Consider the following 14,538-nt stretch of genomic DNA (forward strand, 5'->3'; position numbering starts at 1 on the left):
TTCTTTTATTATATCTTCGCGACGTGGGTGCGATTACATTCAACATCACACGAAAAAGTCTTGTGAGAAGATTTATAGAGAATAATCAATTTACGAACAAGCTGCAAAGATTGGAATGTGATTTTAAAAAACTTCAAAATAAAACATACCGGAAAAATGTTTTGAAACCAACAACATAAGACCAAGCCCACCAGACGTTGCTATTTCGGTCGGTATTTTAGATGGTTTGATTGGTTGCGCTTTCATCTATTTACTGATTTTCGCACCCATTGTTGCCATCCAGGTTGGTATTTGTGTTTGTTTATTTTCCGAAGGCGACGACCGGCTGCGTTGCTACCGGGTTGCTACATAAACGCATCTTGTAACAACCACTGCTCGAATGCTATTTCTCGAATCAAGTTAGCGACTGTTGGTGCGATGATGGGTTGAAAGATATGTTGCTGAATGTACTCGATTCGAGGTTAAGCAACCATTGGTGGGCTTGGTCTAAGAAACAGAAAAAAACATTTGGTTTTATAAACATTAAAAATTATTTTTGTTAAAAAATCATATTCGCCAGATTTTATAGGAAACGTTTACTTTTGACACATTTCTATCATTTAAAATATTCCGTTAAGCATTTAAATTTTTAAAATAAATTCAACTTAAAAATTTGTGCTTACCCCAACTTTTAACGACGCCCTTGCACTCCCAGGCGTCGCGCCGCAAAAAGAAAAACGTCACTCTGCGCCGGGTTGACCCAAAGAGCGCCCCCCATCAAAAGTTGACCCAACCTGCCCGTTTCCATCGGTCGCTGGGCTGGCTCCGCTGGATGGGAAGATTTCGCCGTCAAAATGGCAGTGCAAGTTGAAAAATTTAGCTCCGTTTGATCGTCGTCAACAAAAGTTTTTCACGGTAATAAGGTGCAAAATCAAACCGACAAGTGTCGAAACCGAGTGCAAACTGTTCCCAAAGGTTCCGGACACCGAGTAATGATAATTTTGGGTTGCGGCTAGTGCGGGTTGGTCGGTAAAATGGCCTAGCAAAACCACCGCGTCCTTGCCTTTTCTTGCTGCTGCTCTGTTTGTGCTGCGGAATGGCACAAGAAGTCGCAACTTTTAATTTGGCTACTCGAAGCTTGCTTCGATTCGAAGAAAGAAACTGTGTTATGTGGTTGACGATGGATGTTGAAAATGAAAAGATTCGATTTGTGCCTAATGTTAGGTGGTAAAAGTAAATTATGTTTAAAATGGTGGTCCAATGGGGAACAGTCTGGAAATGGCAGTATTAAAACTCGGTATTGTATAATTACCAAGCAAAACCATTAGCTGAGCACAGATCATGTTCAAGGAAAAATACGGGTGATCATATGGGATCCGGTAAATATAAAAATGTAATGATTCAATGTTCTTTTGAACTGAGGAACAAAAAAGTTGTTTAGTTCATTTTAATATAAATTTAAATTACTGTATCCTGTTGTACAAGGTCGTCCTAAATATATTTGAAATAAAGGAGCTGAGTTTTTTTTTGTGAAATTTCTATCATTGAATGATTGTTTTGTTTTGTAATTGTTGATATATTTACACGGAAAACATGCCTAAAAATGATAAAGTTTAATTTTATTTTTGTTACAGGAAAAGGGAGGCAATGATCTCAAGGAAAAAAAAGTACTTGGTTCAAGAAACAGTACACAGATCATTCAAAATTATGTTTATTTTATGAATTCGTTTTGTTTTATGAATAAATGGAGGCAAAAGACTTATTACAAATTCGATCGCACTTTCATCAGGTTATGTTTGTATTGCATTGGCTTGTTAGCTCGTTTTTGATAGAGAATTAAATTTTCGGTTCAACTTTCATGGATAACACAGCAATTTAAATTAATATTTACAAAGTCCTAGTTTTATCGTATATGTATATATCATACATATTTAATCACAAAATAATTTAACTATGTAACGAACTGCAACCCTGAAAAAAATATCCATAATTAGGTTCATATTATTTAAAACTTAAGATATTGAAATAGAAGCTCTCTATATTTACTAGATAATAAGTAGTACATTGATCCTAGGAAAAAGGAAAAACGCGAGATACTTGTCTTCTGATCAGTTTATGGCTGAAAAATAGTTTAGTCTTTCTTGAGATCAAGTTGACGTCAAACTGTTAAAATCCAACAATACAGAAAACCCTGAATTGACAACTTTAAGATTTCTATATTTTTATTTTATTGAATGAAAATTACTGCTTTTTCGATATATATGCAGATAAAAGCGCAATACGGAAACTTTCAGGTATGCGTTCTTGAAAGTATTTTTTAGTAATTTTATGCACTTAAACACCTTCGGCATTGAGAGCCTCCATTGAGCTGTATTGGATGTATACAGTATAGGCATTTTTACTCGATTTTTTCAAGAATTTACAAATTTGTTGCATTTTGTCCTATTTGGCCATTTAATCGGGTTTTGCAGCTTTTATAGAGCTAGCAGCATTCAACCTTTGTACTGGTATTTCTCAGTTTTTTTTTATTGAATTACCACGCTTTATGGTACCTGCTGGAGCAGACTTGCGCTTGTAACTAATTAAGCGAAATTTGTAATGATCATTTAAACAACATACGTGTAGTTTTAAACGAAATGTAAAAAAAAATATGGATCTTTCTAAATAAGCAAAACATTGTGAAAAAACAGCAGTGAAAATTGCAATTAGATGTCAGTTGAAGTTACAAGAAGAACATGTAAAAACGACCAACGGTCGTGATAAAATTGAATATTGCAATGCATCTTTTGAAAATCTGATAATTCTTAATACGAATTAACACAGCAGAAATAACAAAAAACGATTTTTTTTCCAAATTTAGCTTTATGCTGGGACAGGTTCAATTGCATTTTCTTGGATTTATGATTGTCGCTACCTAACCTTGCACTAATTATCTATTCCTGGTTCAGGTATGATTATATTCATTGCGGTAGCAACTGAGCAAGTTAAGCTTCAGACCTGATTAGATCGACCTGCGTTAGGTGCGATCATAACGTTTTCCGAAGCCCAGTGAACAGAGTTGCGTTCGGTTAAATTGCAGCCGCTTTTTTAACGCTAGTCAGTCATTTTACCAGTATTTTCTATTTTTTAGTAAAACAAATTGTCTAGTGAAAAGTGCATCCTTTTTGTCGAAGAACTGGATTTCTTCTCAACCGGTGGTCTTCCTATCATCGAGAAGAGCGGATACGTAATTTGTTAGGTGTGCCCTTCCCTCGCTTTGCCAGCTCAACGTCGACCGGCCCAGCAAGATGGACGATGACGGGAGCGAGTACAGTGATGGGGAAATAGTTTGGGTTAAGCTCAGCTACTGTTGGTGGCCCGGTGAAGTGTTTGGTGGCGAAAGGTTGACGGAAGAGTTCACGTCCACACTGAAGCGGCAACCTCTAGCGGTCGTAAAATTCTTCGACGAAGATTCATAGTACGTTGATTGCATTGTTGGATGTTTTGACAAACGTTGATAATCCCCTTTGTTTAATTACAGTGAATACGTTAAGAATACCAATTTTATTTATAAGTACAACTGCAGCAGAAAGCATGAGTTCCTCAGGAAAGGATTAGGTATTTCATTTAACTATACTTTAAAGCCATTTTTTTATCAATAATCCTTTTTGCAAATATTTTAGAGCAATACCGTGCTAAAAACAGGCATATGGAAAAATTCCCGTCGGACGTAATGCATGCCGAGCGTGCGACCGGGGGCGATCCAGATATTGTCAACTCAACAACACTTCTTCAGCCGCAGAAACGAGAAAGTTACGCGCATATTTTTCAACCAACTAGCAGTGGAAAAGGTTTGCTAAAACTTATTAAAAACAAACAAGCAAAATTGATTATTGTACCTTACATTTCAGGTGGTAAAGGTAAAATTACTTCACCCAGTAAAATTGTCCCGGCAATCCCTACTAAAAAACACGAGGTTCGAATTCTGGCACAGGCCTCATCCTTGACCGGAATACCAGCCCACGGTGGTGGCTCTGTTGCCGATAACAGTTCGACGTCATCTGCGCAAATTTACCACTGCTACAAATGTGGCTTCGAAAGCCGTCGTCAAAATGTCATTGTCGTACATACTAAGTACTGCCGAGCAGTACCATCAGTTACACTAACTGTTCCGAAATCTAAGGGTAATTCGCTCATATATTGCATGAAACAAATATTCATTAATAACCGTCAATTCCTTACAGAAACCAAAACCAGCGATTTATCACCAGCTAAACTTAATTCCGATATCCAAAAACCACAGGAACTTCCGAAGCCAATTGAAGTTGTTAAAGAATCTGTAGACGAATCAATTGAAGAGCTTCAAGTTAAAGAATCGAAACCTTCTCGTGGCAAAACAGCAAGCCGTACTCCCAGAACTGCAGCTATAGCGAAGTCTCTCGTGGAAACGCCAACTTCTACAATCAAATCAAATGATAGAAGACGGAACCGTGGTCGAGGAAAGGCTTCTTTGGCTGCCGATGAAATAACAGAATCACTTGAAAATCAGCAAGAAGTCAAAGAGGTGTCCGTTAAGGAATCAGAAAAACCAGAACAGCCTCTCACGGAGGATTCCCCCGGCAAAACGTCAACCAAGGCGGATGTCGAGTTGAAGAACGAACTTTTGGCTGACTGGAGCGAAGATGAACAAGACGAACCGGAAAGCAGTACAGTTCCCGAAACGACCAAACAAACCAATTCCACAAAAAAGTCCATCGAAGAAAACAACACATCCACGCTCGTCGAAACGGCCACGTCCGATGATGCTGGCAAATTGGAAAAAGATGTCGAAAAGGTCTCTGAATCATCCCCCCAGATATCTTCTCCTGTTTCTTCCGGGACAATTATCAAGTATCGCAACATACCGAAGAAACAAAAAAGAGAATTCATAGAGGTGACCAACGATCAACCATCAACCGCATCAGTTATTCCTGTTGCTAATGTTGAAAAGTCCTCAAGTGAAGGAAGTATCAGCACAGGCGCAACATGCGGCGAATCGCTCAGCGTGGCAACCCTGGATAAAACTCCAACTTCGAACGATAGCCTCTCGGAACGACCGCTAAGTGCCAAGCAACGTATCCTGGATAGGGCAACTCGTGGATCCAGTAGTAAGTCCGTTAGCAGCGATGAACTCAAACCGGAATCGCCTACAAAACTGCCAAAGCAGGAATCTCCATCCTCGACTAACGAATCAAGGAAAGAAGTTTCTTGTTTCGATTTTAAGGACGACGAAGATGACGAAGTGGTTCTGAATAAATCTCCACGGAGATCACTTTCTAATAAACGGGACACGTCGGCTGACGTTTCGAAGGACGAAGAAGACTTAACAAGAGCTAAACAAGACGCAGACCTCAAGAACGAAATTGATTCTTTGCTAAACGAAGTTAGCATTCCCAAGATTCCGGATCTACCGAAACGCGGTAATGTCAAGTCGCCTGTACCTACGACAAGCTCATCGACTGAGACAACACCACAGCAACTATCGAATGAAGAAATTGATGATAATCGTACACTACCACCGAAGGAACGTGGTAAGAGAATTTTCAAAACTCGCAACAAAATTATCGAAAATGAAGCGATAGCTTTGGAACAATCTAAAGCCATCGTAATGGATTTCGTATTAAAATCTCACGAAGAAGAGATTGCAGAACTTCGAGCAGCAGAGGAAGCCAAACAAATGTCTGAGTCCCCGACGACAACCAATGATGACTCCCAAGAATCAGTGGCATCTGCCGGGCGTTTCGAAAAATCTGAGTTTGCTGCCATTAAATCCAAGCGTTCAAAGTATCCACAGCAGAAAAAATCTGATGATACCGTTGAGCCAGAAGAGCCAGCCGTTAGTTCTTCTGTCAAATCTAATACCACCGAAATATCTTGTCCGGTATCGATTGACAAAGAAGAAATTGAATCAGAAGCATTGTCAACGCCGGTGGTTTCCGGTACCAAGGGTCGTCGAGGTAAGCAACGAAAATCAGGCACACCCGTGGTAGAAAAGGTGATTCCACAAGAAGTTGTTGAACCGGTGATTGTTCAACAAGTTGAGGAATCGACCCCTCGTGCGAGGAAGAAGAGATCAAGCGAATTTGGAAATTTGGACTTGAGTTTGTTGGTTGATACACCGCGGTCCCGTAGAGGTCGCAAACCAGATGACAGCATTCCTGAACCAGAATTGAATCAAAAAGTTGGACAGGAAGAACAACAAGATAAATTATTGAAAGTTATTGAAAGTAAGAACAAACGGCAAGATAAATCGATTAAACAGAAAGCGTCTAGAACTGTAGAAATAAATGAATCGTCAGAAAAGAATGAGGAATTGCCCAGCAGCGAAGAGGTTAAACATGCAACTTTAGAACCAAAAGCGCCGGTAATGATTGATGTTCATAGGAAATCAAAACGCTCAAAAAAAGATGATTCCATTAATCAAGAACAAGAAAAAAGTGAATCACTAACTGAGCAATGCTTGGTAGTAAAATTGGAAGACATAAATGTACTTGCTGATGCTGATCGAGATTCCAAATCCATCGTTCAAGAGGATCATATTTTGAAGGTGGGAGAAACAGACAAAGATACAACACAATTTGCGGAACATCCGGCCGAAGAAGAGCCAATTTCTTCAGAGGCCGTTGAGACACCTCATCGCAAGTCAAAACGTTCGAAGAAAGATGATTTGATTGCTGATAAGAGTATTGAAAAAGTACCAGAAAAACCTGAACCATTGAAGAAAGGCGAATCTGTCGCCGCCAATGTAGAAAATCCGCCAGAAACAATTGATAACTCGGAGGTGTTGGAAGTTTTAGACAGTGAAACTCATCGCAAATCAAAACGAACAAGAAAGGATGAACCTGTTGCGATTATTGAACACAAAGTTGAGGTTCTCCCCAGTCCAGAAGAAAATGTTTCACATGAAACAAAATCTCCAAAAACTAAACGTGGTAAACATGTATTGAAACAAATTACAGATTCCCCACGCAACGAAAAACCTGACACAAAACCAGAACCGATTGCAGATGAAGCAAGCCCAATCAATGAGAAGTCCCCAAAAGGAAAACCTATTGTTGCAATTCCCGATGACGAATCTTCTGCTTCCAAACAGCAACCGATTAAAATGATCATTAAATCTCGTGGAAACAAGTCAAACTCGGAGCTTATTTTTGATCCAGTGATAGTTTCGCCGGAGCGTAAGGAAGAAATTTCTGTCAAAGAAAGTCTACCGAAGTCACCCAAGAGCACTAAAAGGAAAAAACCATCTTTCGAAGAGATGTTAACGCAACCTGACGAACTTTCTCTAGCTGTAATGTCGGCAAGAATTGATAAAAGCAGTAAAGCTTCGAAGTTGAAGCGGACAAAACTCGACAAACAAACAGAACAACACAGTTCCACAGAAGTCGGTGAGAAAAACAGTATTTCAGCGACCAAGCCTAGTGTTACAGATTTACAAATTGCAGAGGCACTAATAAAGCTTCCAGAAGTGGTTCCTTCAAAAACAAAGGCCATAAAAGCAAACCAAGAAGAAGCTGTGAGCCTTACTGCGTCAGTTACTAGTTCTGTTGCTAACAGTGCCAGCTCTAGCAGCGGTAAAACTATAAACCCTCGGAAACGCCATTTACAAACACTAGTGAGCGCGGAAACCACTGAAGGTCTTATTGAACGTAACAAATGCAATGAAATCATTCCAGAGAAGAAAAAACGCGATGTTTGCAAAGCAGATGATAAAAAAACTACATCCTTGCCTGAAGTAGCACCTGCGAAGATATCGGAACCAACGAAAATATCGAACGATGAAGACAAATTTGATATCGACAATATTCCTATCGTCTTGGATGATAGCGGAGATCTGCTCGATGACTCCCGAATTTCAACAACCACAAGTTCTGTTACCCTTCAGAACCCAGTCAAAATGGATGAAGATGTTCAACTGATTTCAACGACTCGGCCCATGGCCAAAAAGCTTGTTATCGTGAAGAATAGCAACGGTTCGGCTAAAATAATAGGTACGAAGGAAAGTTTTTCGCAATCGAATACATCGAAGAAAAGCTTGGGTATAAAATCCAGTACCATAATTATTAAACCTCCGAATGACGAGCCAAAAAAACGTGAAACAGTACGATCGCCTGTTCATTCACCCCAATTGGTACAAGCAAGCAGTGGTGGTCAGATTGTAATAACTAGCAAAGGTACCGTACTCACAACTCAATCACCTTCTACATCTACGGCCAAAATGACGCCGAAAACTCAAATGACGCAAAACAGTTCCGTGATTTCTTCAGTCAGCAGCGTTGGAACCATTAGCAGTTCAACAACGGCAAAGAAATTAACAACTCACGGTGTTGTGCAACGGTCATCTTCACCGGCCAAGTCTCCTGCTAAAATTTGTGTGCAATCCCAGCAAATAATCCACCCGCCCATAAAATCTAAAATGGCCGTTTCAAAACCATCTGACCCAACTGCACCCGTCGTTGTACACAAGATGGAGCTCACACCGAAAAAATCTCAATTGGCAACACCACCACCAAAGAAAGCACTAGCCAAGAAGATGACCGAATTATCCCAGGGTACAAGTAGCAGCAATAAACCCTTGTTCACAACATCTAAGGGTGAGCCCACCACTTTGTCACCCAAATCCGGTAAGAAGGGCCACAAAGTCATTAAGATTTCTCCTCAGAAATTAAAAGAATTTACCAGGCTAGGAATGGTAGAGGATAAAGGTCAAGGTAAAGTACTAACAGCTAGTGGAATGAAGAAATTTCGACAAGAACAACAACTGTTACAACAGCAGCATAATCTGAAGGTTAAATCTGAACAAACGAAAACAAGTTCGCGATCCTACGAAGAACCAGACGAAGAACCATCAACTTCTACACCGACACCGCCACCACCTGCTGGCCCTTCAACCGAAGTCGTAATTGCGGCTGCTGCCGATTCGTCTGTCAAAGAGGTACCGGGTATTTATTCCGAGACTGAAGAAGTGCCAGAGACGACTCTTGCATCTTCCACGCAGTTACCTTCAAAACCTTCTACAGTAACACCCACTTCATCATCCGGTGATTTATTATCCACCGAAGGGAATGAAGCCGATGCAGCGATCCAAGAGATAGAACCGGAAACATCTACATCGCAATCACCAACGATAGAGCTTGCTGATCCCATTATCGCAGAGCCATCCGATGAATCTGAACTTCACCAACCAACATTATCGACAGAACCAGCAGAATCGGCCGAAAGTAGTTCTAACGTGCAAGAATCTTCCCAATTAATAGCTGTTCCCGCTGAAAACTTTGGCGGACCGGCAAATCTGTTTTATCTGTGCTCGGTTCGCGATGAAGGTTTTGTCCCAGTAAACAATGAACTGCTATATCTGGATGCATCTAATCAGCTTGTCGCACTTCCGGAGAATGCCTCTCTCGAGGAGATTGCCAGTCAACAAGCGGCTGCCGCAGGAGTACTCGAAATTCCGGTCGATGCTACCGGTAACGCCAGTGAGCATCACGTCGCAGAAATTGATGGTTCGCTGGACGCTGGCCAGCAAAACATAATACTCAATACCCAGGATGGACAGCAAATCATATTGGATCAACAAAGTTTAATGGCGCTGGCCGCCGGTGGCGATACGTCTCAGCTTTTAACACCTGATGGACAACAGATTCTACTGCAAGGTATGTCTCCTCCCTTACTACTGCATGATTCATACAAATAATACTTGCTGCATGTTAGTTGCTCGGTAGATGGTAAGGTATGGGGTTTCCAATTCGCCCACTCACTTGCTTCCGATTACTCTTTTAAATATTGTAGATTTTGTAGCTAGTCTTATTCAAAGATTCCTGTATTATTGTACATATTGCCACAAATACAATTGCCTTCAAAAACTTTGTTTTTTTTTGTTTTTGTGTTCTGTTTTTATAGGTAGCATATTCACCACTTCAGATTCGGTCGATGAAATTGATCCGGAAATTGCTTAATAAATACGCACGCAAACTCTCTTGCATCCGTTCTGTGTTTGTGAACCTGTTGAAAAAGGCTTCAATTTTCAATTAAAGGCGGTCGAAGGTTTTCTTGTGTTTCGGATAGCTATTGTTGAGTGGGCGAAAAAGGGCGGGTGGGCGAATTGGATTCAGATGCGTCGGAGGAATACCTGGATCAGATGCTTTCACTTACTGCACATATTTCACTACTCAAATGATCACCTACCTACTGCTGCTAACCTAAACACACATGCACTAGCTTTAGAAACAACATAATAATCGTTTGTTTTTCTTTTCATAACGGATATAGTAGACCTACCTGTATTTTATTCGAGCAACCATTTCAAGTGATTATAAGAAAAAAGTTCTGAACAGTACTCAGTCTTATTTGTGTACCACTCTAACTATGCCTTTGTTTTGTTAGCATTAAGTTTTAATGTTTGGAGGAAAAAAAATTGTCTGTATGAGTTAAGGCAAATAAAATTACACATGCTTGCACTTTTAAAACAAACCCGATTGGAGAAGTTTTTTGAAACAAAACAGAAATTATATGTATGAAGCGAAACTTGACTGGTTGTTTTAATTTAAAGAATTAGGTCCTGTTCCAACGTCTCTTTGGCTAGAATGGCAAGAGTTTACTTCATTAAAATTGTCACTCACATTCATATAGTTACTCTTGGATTTTTTCAACGGTTCTGAGCTCATTGCTGAAAAGTGAACTGGAAATTGTACCTACATTTCATTGATTATGGGAAATTTTGGTTTATTGGATTTTGGCTATCTGAGCAAGCAATTTAAATTCATGTTCAAAGATTGCTATGAAACTGGCAGAAACCCCATCTTTAGTGTCTATTTCAATATTTAATTTCCATTACTGTGATGGTGTTACTATTATAAGCACTAATTTGACTCACCCATAACAAAGCGTGTTCAAGAGGCAAATGAATTGTAAATTTAATGCTTCTATAACCTCAATAAAACAAACAAACAACAAAGCGTGTAAAGCTAACGGAGAACACGTTTAAACCCTACATCGACTCACTGTTTTACACATCGCACAATTAGGCAAGTATCAATAATACCTATCATTGTTTGGAATCATACTATGAGCAATTTTTTATACGCTATCAGTACATTTGAGTGTTCTCTACTTCTGAAATATTATATGTGATTTGATTCAAGTTTTTAAGAGTAACGTTTAACGATTCTCTCAAACAGGTTCGGCACAGGAGTTGTTGGCAGCACTCGCCGTAAGTCAACCAGGATTGGGAATCGTAGCTGATGGTGCCCAAATCATTGTTGCCCCAGAATCGTTGATCGATTTACAAGGTAATTATTCCAAGTAACCTTCAAATTGAACAGTCCATTTAAAATTGGTTGTTTAAGAGGACTATTCGATCTAAAATCTTACACGATGCGATCAAATCTAAAGTAGACAAATAATTGTTTCAGATACTCCGCTGCCAGGAGAGATTATCCAGGTCAATCCAAACACAACGGTCGAGACCAATGCAGTGTTGACCAAACCTCCGATCATGTCAACGGTAGAGGTGCCTACAAAAAATGGCAACGGAACAGAGTCTTCTTCCCATCCACCGGAGCAAAATCTTCTGGAAGGGGGAAGCGCTACGAATCTCGATGAGAGTTTGGCGGCCGTCATCGGAGTTCCCACAGGCAATCCAAATGTTCCCACCTCGCTGGAGTTGCCAATCACCGTTACAAACCCGGTGATTGCCAAAACCACGACCAGCAAAATCAATCCCATTTATCCATCGACTACTGCCATTTCTGCCATCGGTGGGATCGATCCAGCTTTAGCGGCTGCTGCAGTAATCGAACTGCCCACGGTAGCACAAACAGGTACAGAATGCTCTCATCACGTTGATAAACACGAGACTACTAGTCCTAGCCCCGTTAGACCCACGTTGTTACACAAAGACCAGAAAGAGGTATCAGAACAAAGTTTAGTCACTAAAACGAATGGCAAAGTTTGCGAAGAGAATGATGAAAACCGCGAGATCGTTCCAATGGACGATCTGGACGAGATTATACCGAACACGCCGGAATCGCAGATGAACAGTCACGTCGATATCTCATCGCAGTTCAGTGACGACGAATCAGAACCACCTGTGCCGATTCCAACGGTAGAAGATGACGATGATGACGAAGACGGGAATGGCTCAGATTGTAGTGAAATCATTCCAATACAACCGAATGTCGTAATTCTGAGGAACATTAATAATGAACTTTTGATCAACAATGATAACGATAATAGTAGCGACAGTTTGGAATTCGATAATCCAAATCTAATCCGTCCTCGGAATGACGGGGGCAGTGCTCACCAGGCGTCAAACGCATCCGTTGCCGTTTTCGATGACGGCGGCAGCAATGCTGTGGTAGAGAGATAATATTTGGCACCAAGTGGTAGTGGAATGTTTGTAGATTACGGTTCGATGTTAGGCAGACAGACATCGGTGCATGTTCAACCGAGTTCGGTCACCAGAAATGATGACATCGGCGTTGGCAATACAACACTATACGTCACCCGACAACCGCCACCATTTCCATCGTCATCTTCATACGGGACGAATCGAGACCACTGTAAAGTCAAGAAAGCTAACAAATCTAAATCACAGCCGCTATAACAAATTTGCGAACAACGATACGACTGCGACAGTTCCACTCTTACTACACATTTCTCATCGTCATCACATCTATTTGTCTGTATAGGGAACGCCACCAACTTAGGTACTTTTGCACTCTAGCGATACTCTACTTTTACTAGCATGGTTATGGTAGAACTTTGGTAGAACAATTTATTGAATTTTATATTCGTTTGGCTAAGACTCTTATGTTCTCTTTGGTTTTATTTTAAATTAAGCTTGACTTCCAGATGTCAACGTGACAATACGATTACATACTGTATAAACTAGTTTTCTCAATGTTTTATCTATCAAAATTTGAATGTGAACTTTTGCCGCGCTAGCTAATGCCTGACGAAAGTTTTAAGTGGGATAAAAGCCTAATTTATCTCCCAGACTCCTATAATTTTATTACTTTTATTTTTGGATATGGATCTAAATCAGGACAACGTTTTTTGAAAATTCCATTTCCTTAAAGGTAAACTTAGCAACGAATATTATGTTGATAAAATACAATTTAATCTACTTTTTTTTGTTAATTATTCCCACAAATTTATTCGCTAATGTTCAGACCTTGAAAAGCATCAACTAACAACGCATCTTTTTTCCAGTTCCAGACAAACTCTCAGCTATCAAGTCCGTTTGGGATTGATTGATCGAGGCGCACCCTAACCAGCGTGGACGTGGCGGACGGGCATTGTTTTCCCGTTGTCAAACCCCACTTGAGCCCACAGTCATGCGGCGCGGCCCACTTTTGTACATATTCAAGGTATCAATTATCAACATTGATATACATAGTAGTAACGCTTAGAGATCAGAGATCAACGTTCGGTTTTTTTCGTGTTTTGAAACGATCGTTCCCTACACCCCCAGTTTATAAGATAATGGAATTATTGTTTTTTTTTTTCACATTTCATCGTTTGTTTTAGCCTATTTTAGACTTCATTGAATACGCTTCTTTTTTTACTGAACAATTTTTTCGCATCTTTGAAAAATCGATTCATTGTATAGGAATAGAACTTGCAAATCCCCCAAGAAAGTGCAACTTATTTGATTCTAAAACTCTGCTAGCTTACCAGTTTCGTTTTAACGGAACAAAATTTTGACCTTTTAAGTCATGAATATAAAATAAAAAAGAAAATTTTCTTAGAGTAGTAACAGTTCAGGTTCAAATGATAAATGATCCTATACCTAATTACAGCTTGAACTATCTACTGCTCTTATCACCAAGATGTTTTGGAGACCCAATGCTTGATTACTGTGAGCCTTCGATATTCCACTGCTTAAAGTGCTGTGGTTGCGTGTTTACGGCAAGCATTCTAAGGTTTGCAAAATTGTAGTGCAATTTTCAAAAATAAATACGGAACTACCTATCAGTTAAATTTTAGCTGCAACATTTGAACATCTTTTTTGTACATGGTAAGCCCACTAATTTAAAAAAATTAAAATATGGGATTATAAATCTCCAGTAGATTGTATTGTGAGTGTATTTTATTGCTTGCCCCTCTCAACCTTTAATGATGTAGGTGAATTTGAAAACATAACAGTCAATGTTGGATGAAAGAGAACGCTTCGCTAGAAAACAATACGCGTTTGGTCAGGACAGAATACGGTTAATGTATAAAACGGAAAGAAGAAATTTTCAGCTGAACGGTAATGGTTTGACAATTGAGTAGGTGTCTTGGCAGGAATGGATCAGTCTCGTACCGGTTGCTAGTAAGAATGTTCGTGTTTAAAAATTCTTGTCCCGTGTTACTATAACGGTGTAGTTTTAAACGACTGGCCAAAATAAAGCTATGGTACAGAATGAAGAAAAAAAAACACGATACACATATATTACGCTACTATCTATAAAATATAATATTTCAGTAAGGCATTCTCTATATTATAAAAAAAAACAGTCTCCATCGTGTAAGTAATAAATGTTTAGCAAAATGATA

General features: G+C 39.7%; 1 protein-coding gene across 6 annotated transcripts; it reads left to right on the top strand.

Annotated features, from left to right (window-relative positions):
• The first annotated feature begins 752 nt into the window (after positions 1-752).
• LOC129759470 (titin) lies at positions 753-14,536 on the top strand. 6 transcript variants are annotated; one of them, XM_055756941.1, is made up of 10 exons: positions 753-894; positions 3,110-3,436; positions 3,500-3,576; positions 3,642-3,809; positions 3,870-4,142; positions 4,203-9,650; positions 11,175-11,285; positions 11,409-11,816; positions 13,210-13,367; positions 13,800-14,536. In XM_055756941.1, the coding sequence occupies exons 2-9, from the start codon at positions 3,267-3,269 to the stop codon at positions 13,248-13,250; spliced, it is 6,696 nt and encodes a 2,231-aa protein (XP_055612916.1). In that variant the 5' UTR covers positions 753-894; positions 3,110-3,266; the 3' UTR covers positions 13,251-13,367; positions 13,800-14,536. The 6 variants fall into 6 exon arrangements, with proteins under 6 accessions (XP_055612916.1, XP_055612912.1, XP_055612915.1 ...); XM_055756937.1 differs by having other exon boundaries at positions 11,409-12,704; positions 13,210-14,536; XM_055756940.1 differs by having other exon boundaries at positions 13,210-14,536.
• Positions 14,537-14,538: the final 2 nt, after the last annotated feature.

The sequence above is a fragment of the Uranotaenia lowii genome, unplaced genomic scaffold (assembly GCF_029784155.1).
Source record: "Uranotaenia lowii strain MFRU-FL unplaced genomic scaffold, ASM2978415v1 HiC_scaffold_162, whole genome shotgun sequence".
Lineage (NCBI taxonomy): Eukaryota > Metazoa > Arthropoda > Insecta > Diptera > Culicidae > Uranotaenia > Uranotaenia lowii.